This window comes from Talpa europaea, assembly GCF_964194135.1.
Source record: "Talpa europaea genome assembly, chromosome: 6".
Lineage (NCBI taxonomy): Eukaryota > Metazoa > Chordata > Mammalia > Eulipotyphla > Talpidae > Talpa > Talpa europaea.
In genome coordinates this window covers 1,411,777-1,429,303 of record NC_140072.1, presented here as the reverse complement: position 1 = coordinate 1,429,303, position 17,527 = coordinate 1,411,777, and the positions used below count along the sequence as shown (strand labels likewise).

Sequence of the window (17,527 nt, the reverse complement as noted above, 5' to 3'; positions counted from 1 at the left end):
TGTAGGGTAAGGAAAAATGTCAGGCTTTTCTGCCCTCCCGCCATCAGGATAGATGATGGATCCTTGTCCTGAACGCATGCCTGATGGCGGCACCTGGAGCGGGGTGTGGGCATAGGTGGATGGGATTCACCTGGGCTGAGACTGGGCTTCTAAGGGCGGCGTCACGGGGACGCCAGCAGAAGCCAAGAAGGAGCCAAGAACGGACGAAAGCAGAGAAAGAAGCAAGAGAAGCAGAAGCCGAGAGAAGGCCGGAGAGCCCAGAGTGAAGACCTGCTGGGGGCTGGGAGGCCTGCCAGCCTCCCGGCCCCCCAGCACCCCTGCCTGCCGTGTACCTGGTAATCCCAGTAAAAACCTGCAAAACCACTGAGGACTCTGACTCCTCCTTCACCCGGTCTGCTGGATCCTAGAAAACCTGCACCGTGACCATTCCTGCCCCTACACTGTCCCTGCCTCTCCCCTCATCTATTAGTGTGAATTGCTAAAACTTGCTATTCTCATGAAAATATCGGAATGCTAATTGGCTTTAAAAGCCTTCAGAAGACACTAATGTGGGAAATAAAATTGATTATGAATCCAACCTGATTAAAAATATGCACGTGGAGAGGCACGACAGGTGCTGGCAGACCCTCTGGGTGGGTCAATTAGGGGGAATTTTTATTTTCTTCATTCTGCTGTGCCTGCTTGTCAAGCGCACGCCACAGGACACATACTTAGAGCCCGGGAGGATTGCACGGCTCCTGCTGTCTTGAAGCCCACCTTAGCGCGTCAGAGCCGACCTTGCACTGCGGGTTTGTGTCGCCCCCCCCCCCCTTCCCGGTCACTGGGCACACTCCCCAGACAAGGCTGCCAAGGCCCCCAGGCCCCAGGCTGCCCCTGGTCTCAGTCCTCGAGTCTGGGGCTGGCAGGCACCTGATGCGGGGGCCTGGGCCACACCCCCTGCATTCAGTGCTTGCAGGTGGACTGCAGGGGCGTGACTGTGGGGGGCCAGCCCAGTCTACCTGGCACAAGGCAGACTTGGGGACCAGGGTGTGGAGCCCTGGGCTCTGAGGCCCTGGACACCCCTGCTCTCAGCCAGTGGCACAGAGGCAGGGCCAGTCTGAGGCCTTGGGGGTGGCAGGGGCTGGCGGGCCAGCCAGGAGCCCTGTGCCAGGCAGGTGACCCCTGCACTATGTGGCCCTCTGCCGAGCAGCCGCCCGTGGGGGACAGCGGGCCTGGTCACTCCCAGAGCAGCAGCACATGGAGAGCAGTCCTGCCGGCCACCGGCAGGATCCCTCCTGGCCCAGCGCCTGCACCACTGCGCCGCACTGCCCAGGTGCGGAAAGTGCAGATGAAGGATCCACAGCTTGGTGTCTAACGTGCACTTGCCCCAGCAGTGAGAGTGTGAGGCCTGCAGTTACTTTCAACACACGGGAAGGAGACATTTCACAACGGAGACCCACTGAGAGAGGATATACAATAAAATTTTTAAAATATTGCAGCATCTTACAGAGTACAGCAGACGAACATTCAAGACCATCACACGGAGGAAAAACACAGGTATGTTTCCCCGAAAGCTCCCTTTGCGCTCAGGACAGAGCCGCGGAGCCACAGCTGGATGGCCAGTGCCCGGCCGCGCCTGCCTGGCAGAGCTCCCTGCCGCTTGGCTGGTGTCATCACCTGCTCTCTCTAGTCACCCAGCACTGGACCCCAAACTCCAGAGAAAGAGAGAACAGGAGCCCACATTTCAGATGACTCGAAGGATGGCTTCACCCATCTTGACCCTTCAAAGCAGGCGACCTTCCGGCCACGGGGCCCTGACTAGCAGGCTGATTGTGCCTTTACAATCAATATGATACGATTAGCGTCTAGTCCCTTAAGGCAAAATTCCACTGGTGCTAGGACGATGTATGGTGCAGCAATGATGAACAGTGTCGCGGGAGAGCGGCCGGCCCTGAACGCTTGAATTGATGAGCTACAGAAGGAGTCGGGACAGAAAAGTACAAACACCGAACGTGTGTTTACAACAGCTTATTTCTGAAGTGCAAAAATTTCATTTGTTGCTTTGCTTTGTTTCTCCCAACCTTTGGGAGAGAGAAGAAGTCTCCCTCGACTGGAGAGAAACTCTCTGTAGCCTGAGAATCGAGGCTTTATCCAGTTGGGCTGCACAGAGTACTGACTAAACACCGACTGTTGACCGGACTCGGGGGCCTTGAGCTGGTGATGTTTCCTCCGCTGAACTTCCTCTTGCTGAGTAACGTGACGGGCAGCAGCACGCGCCGCTGTCAGTCAAGACTTGCCTCGTGCACCTGCGGGTGACGCCAGCATCATCGTCCAGGTGGAACCCACGGGGGAAACTTACTAATTCATTTTTCTCTTCAAAGCACAATAAAAAGTTTTTTTTTAAAAAAAAACCCACGCAGCTGAATTAGAGGGACTTAAAATTTGAAAAAGGAAAATCTTTTCTGAGGGAAAAAAGTCACAAAAACCCAGCTTGCAGTTGCACACTCTCGGAAACAGACCCCGCGGCAGGAGGCCTGCGCCCGCGCGGGACGTGTGCCGCCACCTGGCGACCCACCCGGGAGCTGCAGCGGGATGAAACTGAACCCCGGCCGCGGCTTTCAAGAGCCTGCTCTTTCGAATTCAACAATGATGGGAAATTATCCTCTTCCGGAGAGTGAGATGGCATCTAGGTCACGTCCCCAAACTGCATGGGATATTTCCACAGGAGCTGATTGTGTCCCCTGAGCCAGTTGCAGGGCCATTCGCGCAGCTCCAACTTCCTGCTGGAAAAGGAAGGTTCTGGATTCTCAGACTGACCTACATCGTGGCCTTACTCCAAGCGACTCAGGTCACTGAGAAACGGCGTGAGGCTGAGCACCCGGGCACATTCTCTCTTCACCACCTTCTTCCCCTTTTTCAGAGCAGCTCTTCCCACCCGGCACGCTCCCATCCCAGAGAGGTGGAGACGACCCTCTGACTCAAGTGGGCTCAGAAGCGCGGCTGGAAGGCAGCCACCCACCGCCTGCCCCTCCGGCTCATCGGGAACCATGAAGTCTCCTTGGCTTGACGGCGAATTTCTGCAGAGAAAGGGCGCAACAGAGTAGCCGGCGGGGCCGGAGACCGACCATCCGGCCCTCCCCAGGCACTCCGCAGGCCGGCAAGCTCCTGGCTTGTGTTCCTCTAAAGGTCTGCCGACGGCTCCCAAGGTTCTGGGTCAAAAGTCCGAGACTGCAATGGCGGGAGGTAGAAAAGGAAGAAGCCACACGGGCAGCAGAAATAACCTGGAGCTACTTGGCAGTTTCTCCAAGTGTGGAAACTGGCACCTCAGGGATGAGCAGGAGGGACGCGCTCTGCGGGAGGAGGAGGCCGGGGGAGGCTTCGGCATGGAAAGGAATCGCCACACAAAGCTGAACACCCAAAATCGGAAACACAAAGAAGCGGATGCGCTGGGCTCACGGCTTGGCTCGCCACGTGTCCGGGCGGGTTGTTGGCACACGCGGGGGTCAGTGTGGCCGAGGTCAGGTGGGCGGCTGGAGGCCAACGCGCCACACTCCGCACACGCCGCTGCCGGGCGGCCCCGCGCTGGCCACGCTCAGCCCTACCAGTCCAGCTTCAGGTCCGCCTTGCTCCAGACGTACTTCCCGCCTCGCTTCAGAAACATCTTTTCATCGAATCCGCTGAATTTGATCGCTTCTTCTACTCCAACGTCCAGGATGGACTTGGAAGGGTCCTTGCGCCCATTCTGGCAGTTCAGGAAGCGCATCTAGGAAATTCAGGACAGGCATTGGGATATGCCCACAGACTCTCCCGCAGACTCAACCTGGGGGCTCATCCCACATGATTCAGTAAATGTTTGCCAAGAGTCGGAGGCGTAGAAAGGAAACACCTCCACACCATCCTCCACTCAGCCAGCCCCTCTCCTCACGTCACGTATTTGATCAATTAAATCCTCGATAAACAGAATTATACACCTGCCACAGAAGGGCTATGTCGTTTCAAGCGGGGAGCGGGGGAGTTCATTAAGAAAGGTTTCCTTGGGTATGAAGCTATCGCCAGCTACTGCAGCACGAGTTCGATACCTGGCCGGGGAGCTACCCACATGGTGTGGCAGACCTCCCCTGTCTCCCCGCTGCTCCCCTCAGCAGTGTGTTTCAGTCAGTCTGCCTGTTCTGCTCCCCACTCTGTCTCTGGTGGATCCTCTCACCCTCCACACCTCTGGCCTGCGCCCCAGCTCTTGTGTGCATAAATAAATAAATCTTTAAAAAAAGGGAAAGACACAGAAAGGCTTCCAAAATGTGACATCTGAGTTCTGCTCTAAAACTCTAAGCTGGAGAGAGGGCGTGGCGGGGGCCCATCGGGGACATTTGGGGGACGGTGGGTAGACGCCGTTGCTGGCATGAGGGCTGTGCACACGCGTGTGGTGGTGTAGACACAAACAAGTCTTTGGAAAAAGGGGAGAGAGATCAGAAAAGAGTGACAGAGGCAGGGGCTCCAGTTCAAAGGGTCTCGTGAATGCTCAGGGTCTTGGTTTGATCTGCAGGAGTCACCTGCGCTGGAGCCAGGCCTTGGCGTATGAGCCCACGTGAAGCTCCTCGACTCAAAACGTTTTAAAATCCTCCAAAGCACATTTTAGGCCCACTCTGTCTGCCTCGCTGTGTGGACACGGGAGACCGGTAGAGAGGGTCCTGCCAAATCCCACCTCGGGGTAAGGCCGGGCCCTTCTCCCTGGAAGGACCAGCACCTGCACCTGCGCTGACACCCCGCTCCCCCTCATGCTCCAGAACGAAGCGCTTCTCTTCTGGACAAAAGGCCGACGGGCGGGAAGCGCGGGCCCTGGACAGCACGGCGACACCAAGTCACAGGATAGCGCGGCGATGCGCCAGCCGCAGGACAAGTACGACCCCGACTCTGCCTTGCTCTCCTTTTAGTGATGTCTGGGAAAATGTCACATTTCCTTTCTTACTGAGGCAGAGCTGACACCGACATTACAGGGGTTCAGGGTGTGACATCGTGATTTGGTGTGACATCATCACCGCCCTGAGTCTAGCTGCCACCTGCTCCAGCAAAACTAATGTTTACGACGTCCTCGGCAATTCTCAAGTCTGCTGTCCTGTTCTATTTTAGATGTCACCAGACAATGGACGAAAATGACTAGTTTAACTGATAAATAAAGTAACTAATCAGAGAAAAAAAACCACAGGTCTCAGAGTGGACTATTGTCCTGTGTTAGAAATCTTGGCAAAGGCTTATAATCCGGACCACAGGAAGGCGGGGAAGAGCTAAGCTACTGACTTTCTTTTTGCTTTTTTCTTTTTTGCATAGGACAGCTGGGGTGCAGGCCAGATGAGGGGGGTGAGAGGATTCACCGGAGACAGAGTGGGGAGCAGAACAGGCAGACTGACCAAAGTACACTGCTGAGGGGAGCAGCGGGCGCGGCAGGATAGGTCTGCTGTGCCGTGGGTCACTCCCTGGCCGGGATCGGGCTCAGAGACAGCACTGAGGCTTCACCCCAGGCCACCAGGAGGCCCCAGCTACGACTTCCACCTTTGAGAAGGGAAGATTGTCTTTCTCCCTCGCAAGGCAGCCGAGAAGGGATAGTAGAGGTTTTGGAGGGGAATTGCACCCTCTCGCCACAAAGCAGGGACCCCCATTGAGGGGGGCTGCAGCACCTGGGGAACCAATGGTGATGTGACGGGGTCCCGGTCCAGGACAGTGTCACAGGGGCCCTGCTGGTGGCATCGGCCACTCGGGGGCTGGGGTTCCAGCTGCAGGTAGGGCTGTGAGCACTCGTCACACTGCGCCCACCCTGCGTGGGCGGGTCAGGTGCAGCTGGACTCCAGCCGGCCCTGCCGCGCGGGAGTCTGCAAGGAGGCCCCGTGTTCACCGGAGATACTCACGTACTCATCCAGAATAAGGTAGGAGTCTTTCATCTGCAAGAGAAATGAAACATATATTTAGTTTCAGGCTTGTTTTCTGTGTTTCTGTCTTACCGTGTGAGTGTGAGTGTGAGTGTGTGTGTGACTACTTGGGGTCCAGCCTTCCTGTCACCGACTGGCTTTTGGTGTGTCCCTCCCGTGATGCCCCCAGCTCGCCTTTCCAGGGGCGTCTATGTGCCCGGCAGAGTCAGCAGACCCTGGCAGGCCTGCCCTGTGTCTCTTTTCCTCGTGGAAAGGTCGAAGGTGACTCAGGAGCTTCCCCAGACAGTGGCCCCCAAGCTGATCTCCCCACCGCAGGCCGAGGACGAGGTCTTCAGTCTGCGTCCCCAGGGCGTGTCCACTGCGTCCCAATCCCCGCTCCCCTCCCCCGCCCGCCCCCCACTGTCCGCCAGCCCCTCTCCCGCTCTGGGGTCCCCTCCAAAGCCCCGCAACTGGGAGGCGCGGCCGGGATACTTGGCCCCGGAGCACTGTCCCGACCCCCCAGCGGGTGCATCCCCCGACCTTCTGGTTGGACTCGGGCACCAAGCAGGGCACGTCTCTGTGGCGCTCCAGGAAGGCTTCGAATTCTTGGTCGCTGATGACGAATCTCTCGGCCTCCCTGAGCGCGTCTGCCCCCGCGTTCTCGCCCTCGATGAGGAGGCACTGGAAGACCTGCGGGCGGAGCGCGTGTTGGCGTGGCACCGACACGGGCAGCTCCCGCCACCCACCCTCCTGGGACTGTCTTGTAAGGAAATAAATGTGTGGGGCGTGGGGTGCGCGGTGTGGTATGTGTGTGCATGGGGGGTACCGGCATGTTTCCATCATCCAGGAAAGCACCTCCTGGAAGGAGCAGCTGGGTGACAACAGGTGGCCGAGGGTGGCAGCTGAGCACGGCGCCCAGCCCTGAGCCTGGGTCGGAGGCCTCCCCTCCGGGGACTTACGCATCAATTTGCCAACATGTAGTCATCAAAACAGCGCCCTCTGTGCTCGTTCCGGCCCTGCCGGCAGACCCCGCTGAGGCCCTGAGCCCCAGGCCGGTCAGGGCTGTCCTGTGGGCAGAGCCGAGGCCCTCGCCGCCCGAAAGGCGGAGCTGGAAGCTGGGTCACAGCGGCGTGGCCCAGAGCCTGGGCCAGACCCACGGGCTCACGCCCCCTCACCGCAGCTTCCTGCCGCCTCTCTCGCTCCTCCCTCTCCTGGCAGACCTGTCCTTTCACACCGCAGGCGTAGCCTGCACCTGCCTGTGTCCGGGCCAGCGCCCGGTCTGCTGGGAAAACTCGCCGCGTGCCGCTGAAAGGGGAGTTTTCCCCCAGGGAACCCTGGGACCCCGCTCACGAACCCCACACCTCTTCACAGACTTCGTCCCAGAGTTCATGGAGAACGTTGATCTACGCGCAGATAAACCAGGAGCTCTCAGAGCAGCTCCAGTCCCACAGCCATCAGTTCACACCGGGTCGGGTTTCTATGCACATATCCATTGGAACACCCCAGGCCCTGGGGTGCAGCCCAGTATTCCAGAATACTCCAGAAGGGAATCAGTTCTGGTTTTCAGAAGGGAAACTGAGGCAGAGAGCGGGTAAGCTGTTTAAAGGTTATCAGGCTGAGAGAAGGGGCAGAGTCTGGGTCTCCGTATCCTGTGAGGCTGCGGCTCTCCCAGAGCAGCAGGGCGACCCCCCGTCCTCACCTTCCAGCGGACGGGACTCAGGGCGCGGATCTGCTCGTTCATGTCCTCGTCCACGTTGAAGCGATTGATGACGGAGTTTATTTTGAAGGCCACTCGGTAGTCCCGGCACCACGTCCGCAGCTTCTGGAGATTTTCTACGTGGTTCTTCTTCCCTTGGCCGCGGCCGATCAGGACGTTGACACTCTCGTCGAAGCTGTCGCAGGAGATGGCCAGGATGTCCAGGTACTCACCTGCGGCAAAGGTCTGGGTTGAGTTTTCCACCCGAGAGCCGAGCGCTCCAACCGTTTCTACCTCACTGTAATGAGCCCCGTCCTTGCGCCTGTGTGTGTTTTAATTAATTAATTAATTTATTTATTTATTTATTTTTGTGAGACCCTTGCCAGTGGCCGGGGATCGAACTGGCACTGCAGAGGCTGCGGGCAGCCTTGCAGTCCAGCGCTCAACCGCTGCGCCACCAGGGGAGGCCCTGTGTGTGTTTTAATTTTTAAAGACTTTTTCTCAGGTCCTTAACACTCGCTGGAACATTTAACCTGATATTCATGTAAAATAATCTTGAAAAAACGCACACCTATCACAAGGCATTGGAGACTGGCCGCCTGACTGTTCTGAGGCCGCACATGTGTGTGCACCTGTGCGGATACACCTCTGTGCACCTCTGTGACCGCACCTCAGCGAGGTACCCCATCAACTCCTGCAGGGGCGGCCTGGCCTTCTGAGGAGGGCAGATGCACAGGCTCCTCCACACCTGGAACATTTACTGATCTGCTTTGAGCTGCTCTGCGGAGGAGCCTCACCGTGGGGCAGGTCCTGGGCTCCTTGGAGACATCCTGGGATGCCTGACTCGCCCTCTCACCGCAGAACCTGAGACGAGTGGGGGCGCTGTGTTCCCCACGGATGGAGCCGAGGCCGGGAGCACGTCTGGGTTGGCCACAGGAGCAAGGATGTGGAGAAGCGTCCTCCCAGGGCCGTGCTGGCCTCTGCGGCGTGGCTTCCTGCCCTGTCCTCTGTGCCCTCTTTATCTCTGCTGCACAGGCGCTCCCTCCCCTGGGCACTCGGGCCAGCTTTTTGCCAAGGGCTGAGCTTTTCCCACCGACTCACAAGTGATAGCAACGCAGGCTCTGAGAGCTCTTTGAGAAACGCGTCTAATTCTGTCATCAGAGCAAGTTTGACCCCGGTTTGGGGGCACATGTGAGGTCACAGACCTCACTCTGGATGACAGCTGGAGAAAGACAGCCCTGCCCACGAGCTGCGTGCTCAGCACCACATCCTACGAGGTCTCCATCCCCCCAGGGCCAGCCGCAGAGCGGCCCCCAAGCACCCGGCACACACCGGGCCAGCGCCAGGAAATGGACCATTATTTAAAACAACTCCCGAGTGGCCCGGAGGCTGCTCTCGAATACATCCCAAATGGCATAGTGTTTTGGGAAAAGACGACTAACTGATGGGGTGCTTTCTCAGCAAACCCTAAAATAGGTCAGTTGTAAGGGGCCCGGACCACCCGCCTGGAGCCCCTGGCAATGACCCACGATGAGCCTGGCCCAGGTCCCACAGATAGTTCAGTTCTTCCGCATCCACACATGCGGCCAGAGGCAAGAGTGCCCACCTCACGCAGTTGCTTCATTCACTCGTGCGACTGGTGCACAACAGCTATTTCTGTGACTGGTTTTAAAGATTAACGTGCATGGGAAGCGGAGAGTGAGGCTGTCGGGCTGACAACTGTCAGGGGTTGATTCCCTGCCAGCGGCAGAGCCAAGAGCAACAGCAATTAACGGTGACCCCGGGCATCCTGAGGCTGGGCTTGCCAGCCTCCCCCTATCGCTCTGGCCATGCTTGTTGACCCAGAGCTCAGGAGCACCACCCACCCCACACCCGCAGCTCACCGTAGGCCTTGAACCAGCTCTCGCGGATCAGGCTGCCGTTGCTCACGATGCTGACACTGGGCAGGCGCAGCTCCTCCTTGCAGAACCTCACCAGCTGGCCCAGGTACTTGCCGCGCTCGTGCAGGAACGGCTCTCCCCCCGAGAAGTTGATCTTCTCCATGCCTGTGAGAAGCCCACAGGAAGCTTTTCTTCCACCTTCTGCCCCACACACAGTTCCCAAACATCCTTTCCTCACAGCAACGGAAATTGTTATAGGACAGGGAGAGGGGCAGCCCAAACCCCACAAACCTGCCTATTCTACATGGGTTCTGCCATCCGCCGCATCAACACAAAACATAGGAGACTTTAATGGGAAGGAACTTTAATACAACTAGGAAACAATACAGGTAAGGCAAAGAATCTAGTTTCTAAATCAAGCACCCAAAGTGACCCGTCCCCTCGTGGGTAAAAGTCCATCCAAATGGGATCGGCCCAGAGCAAGGCCCCAAGGCCTGCCACAAGTCTAAAGCATCTTCCAGTGGGGACCCACAGAAAAGGGCCAGAAACAACCAGACAAGCCCGGAAGGAAAGGAGCAAAATCAACATCAAGATAAAAGCTGCCATGGTCACCTCCCCACGGGTCTCACCCACATCTGTGTCACCCCATCCACGACCAAAAGACAAGCGCAGTTTCTTCACGTGTCTCTAGGCTCCATGCGCCTCCTCCAGGTCTCCTGGCTCCATCCTGCTTCCTTCCTCAGTCTCCTCTGCAGCTTCTCCTCTTCCTGCTCAGCTCCACCCTCCCTTGGGTGGGGCAGGGAACCTCCCCCTTTCCTGGGGACCCCCCTGTTACAATCCCCCCTTTTAATTTTTATTCCACCATATCTATGGTGGCCTTACTATGCTGTTTAAAAATTTGGGATCAAGGTTGAGAGAATTTGTTTTTACATAAGTTGAACCGTTTTAAGATTTTTTTCCCTGTGATTTTTGACATATCTGCTGTCTTGTTCTGGCTAATGCCTCCAGATGTTTTCTTTCGGCTGGGACTGATGAACTGTTTTTCCAGGAATGGAGGACTTTTGCTTTCCACAATGGACACTACCTGGAGGGATTCGTTTTCTTTCAGACTGGAACCATGGAAAATTTTCATCTGAGACTGTATCCCAGCATCCATATGTTTGATCTTCATCACCATGGAAATGGTGGCAAAAAGTGAAAGGGGGGAATTGTTAGGGGGAAATGATGTCCTGAGTTAATCCCATACAGGCTTTGTGGACCCCACCCCCACTCCAGACTAAAGCCATCAGGACATTGGGAAAGACAAATCCCGTCACCACCAAGGGAGGGTGGCTGGGACCTGAGGGTGGAGTTGGGCAGCCAGGTTGGATATAAAAACCAAACACGTGGGCCTTGGGCGCTCTCTGGCTCGCGATCGCTCGCCTCCTGGCTTCACGGCTCCTGGCTGGCGGCCAACTCTGAGAGCGCCATTTTGGGGTTCCTGATCGGCGGATCGGGTAGGACTCATTTAAAACTTTGTCTCCCACTTTTCTCCCAGAGCTGTGCATTCCCTCATTTGCCCTTCCCTTGTCAATAAACCTTTCATGAACCTTTCGCGTGCGCCTGCAGTGGAGCATGGATAAGTCCTTTCAAGCGCGCGGGTGAGGACCCACAGTCAGGCACCCCGTTTTGTATCGGGGCTGCTCTACAACAAAATGACATAAAAAGATGTCAAGGTCCCGGAGGCCCAGCCCCTCAGCACACTCAGGGAGTTACCAGAGCATGTACCAGGCCCGGGGAACACACCTCCTGCGGCCTGCCTGCTCTTCCTGGCTGACAGAGCACAGTGGTGCTGCGGGTGGTGAGCCGCGCAGAGGACGGCTGCACAGAAGCCAGAGGAGCGCCGCCTGGGGACTGCGCAGAGACTGGGGACCCAGGGACGGCTGCTCCTGCACGTCACCCCAGGACGAGCCCAGCAGCTGGCACTGAGGCCGCAGGCCTGAGGCAGCACCCTCAGGCGGGAAAGAGAGCCCTGCCTGCTCCAAACACGGACAGGGGCATGGGGACGAGCCCCAGAAATGGACCGTTTGGAATCTAAGCTCAGAGGAGCATCAGCCCGCCAGAGCATGGACAGGCCGGCTGGAGGGAGGTAGCAGAAGTGCCAGCAGCAGCACAGAGGGTCTGGGCATTCGGGAAGGGCCGGGCACCATGGCCACCAGGTCCCCGGGACGTGCGTCAGTGCCCCCGCCCAGCCTGCCGCGCAGCCACGAGTGCCAGCCACTGGGCTGACCATTCCACCTGTGCAGTCGCCTGAAAATGTTTTATGATGCTGTCTTGACCCAGTTTTTCAAGGTTCTGGCTTGAGGCTGTTTAGCTCTTTTTGAGCTAGCAAGTCAGTCAACCCCGCCCCCCAGCCTCACTCTGCCCCCACAATGGCCACCCCTCTCTGCACGGCCAGCGGCCCCTTGGCCAGGCTCTGCTGACATGACCCAAGCCGGCCTGCCCTGCCCTTTCTGTCCCTGTCCTCAGCAGCCCCGTGAAAGGCTGCTCCACCCCCAGCCTGTTCTCCCCTCCCCCGGCCTCCCTGTGGGCAGCTGCACTGTTCCCCCACCTTCATGCCCCCCTCACCCCCAAGCCCCCTCCTCTGTGCCCAGGGGCTGGGCAGCTCTTCCCAGGTGCTCTCTGCACCCCGCACTTCCCCTGCGGCAGCGTGGTCAGAACACCCTTATGCTCACAGCAGAGGAAGGCACCAGCCTGGTTCTCAGTAGCAGGAATTGAGTCCAGGAAGGTTCAATGAGTTACTCAAGATCTAACCCCAGAGGGAGGCCTGGCAGGCCCACCGGGCAGGACCTCTCAGTTCTCTCCGCAAGGCTGTGACTGGGAGGAGCCCCCTGCCGTGGGGCCAGCTGAGAAAAAAAGGCCAGGCCCGGCGGGAGCGCTGAGCGTGAGGACGAAGACTGAGATGCTGGAGGGCAGGACAGGCACGGATGACCTTCAGGGGCCAGGCAGGTGCCCATGGGCTACAGCACAGGCCAGCAGGTACTCAGGGGCCACCTCCCTGTGCGCCTCTCAGCTTAGAAGTCTGAGCAGCAAGTGATAGTTCTTTTTGCAGCATTTCTAGCCAAAGTAGGACATTTTCATTTAAAAAATAGTTTGCATTGAAATATGTTTGATTTAACTTGTAATGCAAATTTAAATTTTCAATCATAACCAAAAATATACTTTCCTCCACCAGCCAGAAATCTCATTGCAGAGTCACAAACACACCGAGCCATCTGAATCCACTTGGATCTTACTAACCGAACGCTGAGAGGCCACGATATAAAAGTACTATCACCCCTTAGGACAATTTATTATTTATACAAACACATCAGCACACACTGATTTATGCCTTGCAACCACTTTTCAAGGCTGGCATAGGAGCTATGATTGGCTGCATTTTAAAGATCATCACCCTGGCACCAGGGATGGTTGGCATCTCGGTGTGCCCAGAGGGCCGAGGGCAGCGCACGCCCATGGAGGCTCCTCCAGCCTCTTTACCTCGTGTTCGCTCATCACCAAGACACGCTTTAGGCCCCTGTGGCTTCCTAGATGTTGTCCTGGGTGTAGAGACGCACGGGTGCTAAGCCTCGACTTTGGAATGCAAGCTCTTTGGGGGCCCGGGTAGGAGAAACAAAACAGCAGCGCAAAGTCCAGTGCCAGGGAGGAGGAAGCCCTCGGGGCAGCCGGGTCCATCCACCCTCGGGACGCCGGGCATCGTGGCGCTTCTTTAGGCCACTGTGGGGCAGGGGGCGATAGAGCTCTGGGGAGAGGCCAGGGTGGCCGGGCTTGGAGGTGGCCCCGGCTGAGCCCAGAGCTCTGGGGACACAGGCTTTGGGGGATGCTGATGTCACCACGGGCCTTGCAGGGGGGGCCTGCCTCGGGCTGGTGAGAGGGTGTGTGTTGTGAGAGGGTGTGCTGGGGCACACGGAGAGGGCAAGGCAGCTCTGACCGGGGCCTGCGGGGAGCACAGAGAGCCTCGGGGCACGGGGCCAGTGACCCCCAGGCTGCAAGTGCCATCATCTCCACCCACAACACGCAGCAAACTCCGTGCTGGAGAAAACAGGCCGGTGCCTGCCCTGGGGGCGACGGTCCCTGCACTCTGTGTCGCCAGTGTCTGGGCTCAGCCTGGGGCGCCTCCCAGCCTGGCCACCCTGGCCTCTCCCCCCAGCTCTGTTATCCACTCCGCGTCCCCCGCCGGGGGCTGAACTGCAGGGCTGTGGCCCCTGGCTCTGCGGTGCCCCTGGCCAGCTCATGCTGAAGCCCGGGAGCTCTGCGCCTGCTGGGCAGGTTCTTGCACAACTAAGCAGTGGAGAGAAGTGGTGCCGTGTGGCTGAGGCCACCGACTTGTGGGGCCTCGGCAGACGAGGGGTGAGGGAGCACAGGTTTGGGGGACCTGCAGCCCTGGCACTGGACAGGTAGAGTGAGCAAGCCCAAGAGCGGAGAGGCCTGTGTACTCGAGTCTGCTCAGTCTCCCTACCCTTTCAGGCCAGGGGGACAGAAATCGCCCCACAAAGGGAAGTGAACAGAGGCCCTCAGTGGTCTAGGGCTCGGCTTGTGTTGCCCCCTCGCCTCTGGCAGTTTTGGGAACTCTCAACCCACAGGTGTTTTGGACAAACACCTCCCCAACCGGCCTCTTTCCCAAAGCTGGGTGGCCTGGGGGGACCCACGTCTGCACCCTGGGACCTGCAGGAGGGGCCGGGGTGGGCCTGCCCACTGCCCCGCAGCAGGGTCTGTGCCCAGAAGGCCTTGGCGTGTGCCCAGCTCAACCTCCGGAGGCTGAATCCTCGCGGAGTGGCGGGCAGGGACCCCGGAGACGCGCCCCCTGACCCCCCGGGCCAGGGCTCACCTGCCTGCTTCAGCATCAGCAGCCCCCTCTTGGCCTCCTCCAGGGGCAGCACGAAGGAGGTCTTGGCCGTGTGGAAGCAGAAGCCGCACTTGTAGTTGCACTGGCGGGTGAAGTGGTAGTTGACGCTGGTGGGGGTGGTGGTCGCCAGGCCCTCGGCCTCTGCCTCCTCCGCGGACGCCTCTGCCCCTGCGCCGCCCGGCAGTGGCTGCGCCTGCTTGGTCCCCGCCAGCCAGAAGGTGGCCCGGAGCCAGGACAGCAGGGGGAGCAGGCTGCTCCACAGGGCACCCAGCAGCTTCCCGGCGAAGGCCGGGGCCACCAGCACCCACATGGTGGCAGGAATGTGGCTGCCCCGCGGCCCAGGTGTTTATATGCACCGAGCACCTGTCACCAGATGACGGACACACCCTCTGCCTTCCTCTCAGCTGAGCGCAAGTTTCATTTTTCCCTTCAAGAAAACGAAAGTTGGAGCCCGGCCAAGACGAGCCAGGATGTGGCCCCGGCCCATCTCTGCTCAGGAGCCGCCTCTGCGGACACGGCCTTCCGGGGACACTGTCGTCCTGACATGCCCCCTCGGGAATGGGGGGGTCTTGCACACAAGGGCCCCCCCTAAGGCTTCTGCCCTGTCCGTCCTGCACGGGTTCAGCCAAGTTCATCCTGAGGCCCAGAGAGCGCGGAGGGGCAGACCCCGAGCGGGCAGAGAGAGTGTGGAGCCGACTGGCTGGCGTCCTCCTCCTGCTTCACTGATGGCCCTCGAGGGCCCTGGAACACACATGTTCACGTCTCCCCGCGTTTCTCTACAGCCGCGCTGGCTGGGACGTGCTGTGCGGTCGGGCTCACGGCCCCGGGCGTCACCATGGCCAGCACTCGCCTTCCCCACCGGGCCCAGCCCCGCCCGCCCCTTCCCTGCGAGGCGCTGCTCCGCGGCCGTCACCGAGGAGAGGGTGTCTGCTTGGTTCCTTTTTGCAGTTGTTGCCTCCTGGACCGCATGTGGACGAATCTGGGAATGAGCTGTCCCCAGCCTCCGCAGCTTGCATTCGCTCCCGGCCGGCCAGGAGCCCGCAGCCTTCCGAGCAACAAGAAGCCGGATGCTGTGCTAAGCTGCGTCTCAGCGGGCGAGACGCTCGGGGTTAGTTTTACTGCTTTCTCAGACAGGGCTGTTCACGTTGCCCCCAGGCTGTGTGCCTCCGCCCCCGGGGTCTGAGCGCAGGAAACCGGGGTGTCCTGGCTTCTGGAGCCGCACACGAGGCTTGCCACCCGCTCGGGCGAGGCGCTGATGCCTCAGGTCTCCGGCTGCGCTGCCAGCCTGGGTCTCCTCACGGGAGTCTTGGGAAGACTAAAAATTCTCACTGAAGTAAATCACTTGGAATGGAGCCTGGAAAATTCCAAGGGTCAGTCGGGGCTTCCTGCTATTATTCCAGAATGGAAACAAGGTGACTTTCACTTTACCTAGAAAGGAAACCGAAAACAAATTCAGCCAAACAACTGTCCCCTGCGCCAGGATCGCCAGGTATGCAAGGAGGGCCGGGGCCAGCCCCGCACAGCCTCAGCGGCTGGACTCACCCGGCTGTGACTCACGCGCAAGTGCTGGCGTGGCTCAGTCACGAGCGCGGAGAGAAAGGAAACCCAACCGGTTTACATTTCAAGCAGCGCAGTACATGCCCCCTGGCAGAGGCTTCCCAGGAAAACGTGTCAAGGGTCAAGCGCCAGCTCAGCCTGTGTTGGGCAACCCAGGGTGAACCCATGACCTGCCTGACCTTGCTGCCACACCTGGGGTTCTGGTAGGAGGTCTCACTCGCGGGGGGTGTTTACAGATTCAGGGGCATCCCGAGGACTAGCGCTGGGCGTCTCAGGCGCAACACACCAGAGCAGCCTCCCGGCGCTAGCAAGGCGGCAGGTGCGGGCCTGGACACCCGCTGGCTTCTCACGCCGGGGGGCCCAGGCCCGGAACGGTGCTGCCATCACGGCATTTTTCACTGTTGCTTCCTATGTCTGTTCTGCCCGAGCAGCTTCCTGTCCTCATGCACCAGCTCGTCGGCTCATCCGCCCGTGCGGCCAGGCGTTCTCGCGCCTTCCTGTCCCTTCTTCCCTTCCAAGGCAGTTTTCGAGGCCTCCCGCGTCACAGACACGGCATCGCTAGATAGAAACGAAATAAATAAGTCCAAGTCCCTTTTGGCAAAGAGCTCACAAGGGTCGGGTGCCCTGGATGCTTGTGAACATCTGTGTGTCCTTCCGGACGTGGCTTGGAGCCGGCTCAGCGCGGGTGCACTGGCCCCGGGACTGACTGAATTATGTGGGGCGCGTGCCTTAGAGCCCCAGGCTCGGATTCTGCGGGCGTCAGTGCCTGTTGAGGCTCGTAACGAAATAGAAACTGAGGCCCCGGGGACCAGCCTGACTGCCACAGGCCTGCCGAGGGCCACCGTCGGCAGAGCTTTCTCAAGATAAACCCCAAGCCCTTCCTGTTCCGTGGAACAAGGGGCCAAAGGCGTCTGCTTGCTAGCCGTGTGGAGGAGGGAGCTACATTCCGGGCTGAAGCCTCATGGAAGCCACGGCCGCCGAAGCAGGGTGGCGCCTTCCTCAGCCAGGCTCCCTGCTGCACTGGAGCCTGCCTCTGCAGACATCCAGACCCAACAGGTAACTGCCGATTGCCAACACCCGCTCACCCCTCGGGCACTGCCCCCCGCTGGGCAGGAGGTCACCAAGAGGCTGTGGAATCCGCCTGGCTACTTCCGACCATCACACAGCTCCAGCACTTCCTGCGGTCCATGCGGTCGCCCTATGATGCGACGTTTGCAACACTTCGCTGCAGCGCTGAGAGCCCTGTCCGCCCCTTTTGGTGCAGAGAGGTCTGCATTTATGTTGGGTCTATGCCCAGGCGCAGCAGGACCCCTGGTTCATGGGGAGCATGAATGCATGCATGCTTTAGAAATACCCCGAAGAGTTTCCCATGGTGGTTGAACCAATTCACCCTCCTACCACCGAACTTTGAGGGTCCCGGGTGCCCCACAATTGGCATCGCCCCTTTCTGATGTGCTTGCTCTCTGGTTCCATGTCAGCCATCCCTCAGGTAGCTCCCTGGGGCTCACTCTCTAGCCCTGATCACTAGAGGGCCGAGCATCTTGCATGCATTAGCCACCGGTGTCCTCGTTCACCTGTTCAAACTGCCTGCCCAATTTTGTATTGAGGTTTCTGTGCTCTAACTTCTGATTTG

General features: G+C 58.9%; 1 protein-coding gene across 1 annotated transcript; it reads right to left on the bottom strand.

Annotated features, from left to right (window-relative positions):
- Window positions 1-3,577: 3,577 nt before the first annotated feature.
- On the bottom strand, window positions 3,578-14,647 carry RSAD2 (radical S-adenosyl methionine domain containing 2; the record flags this gene model as incomplete). The annotated part of the gene is made up of 6 exons (XM_084235994.1): window positions 3,578-3,742; window positions 5,877-5,909; window positions 6,417-6,566; window positions 7,576-7,805; window positions 9,456-9,617; window positions 14,320-14,647. The coding sequence occupies 6 exons, from the start codon at window positions 14,645-14,647 to the stop codon at window positions 3,578-3,580; spliced, it is 1,068 nt and encodes a 355-aa protein (XP_084092120.1).
- Window positions 14,648-17,527: the final 2,880 nt, after the last annotated feature.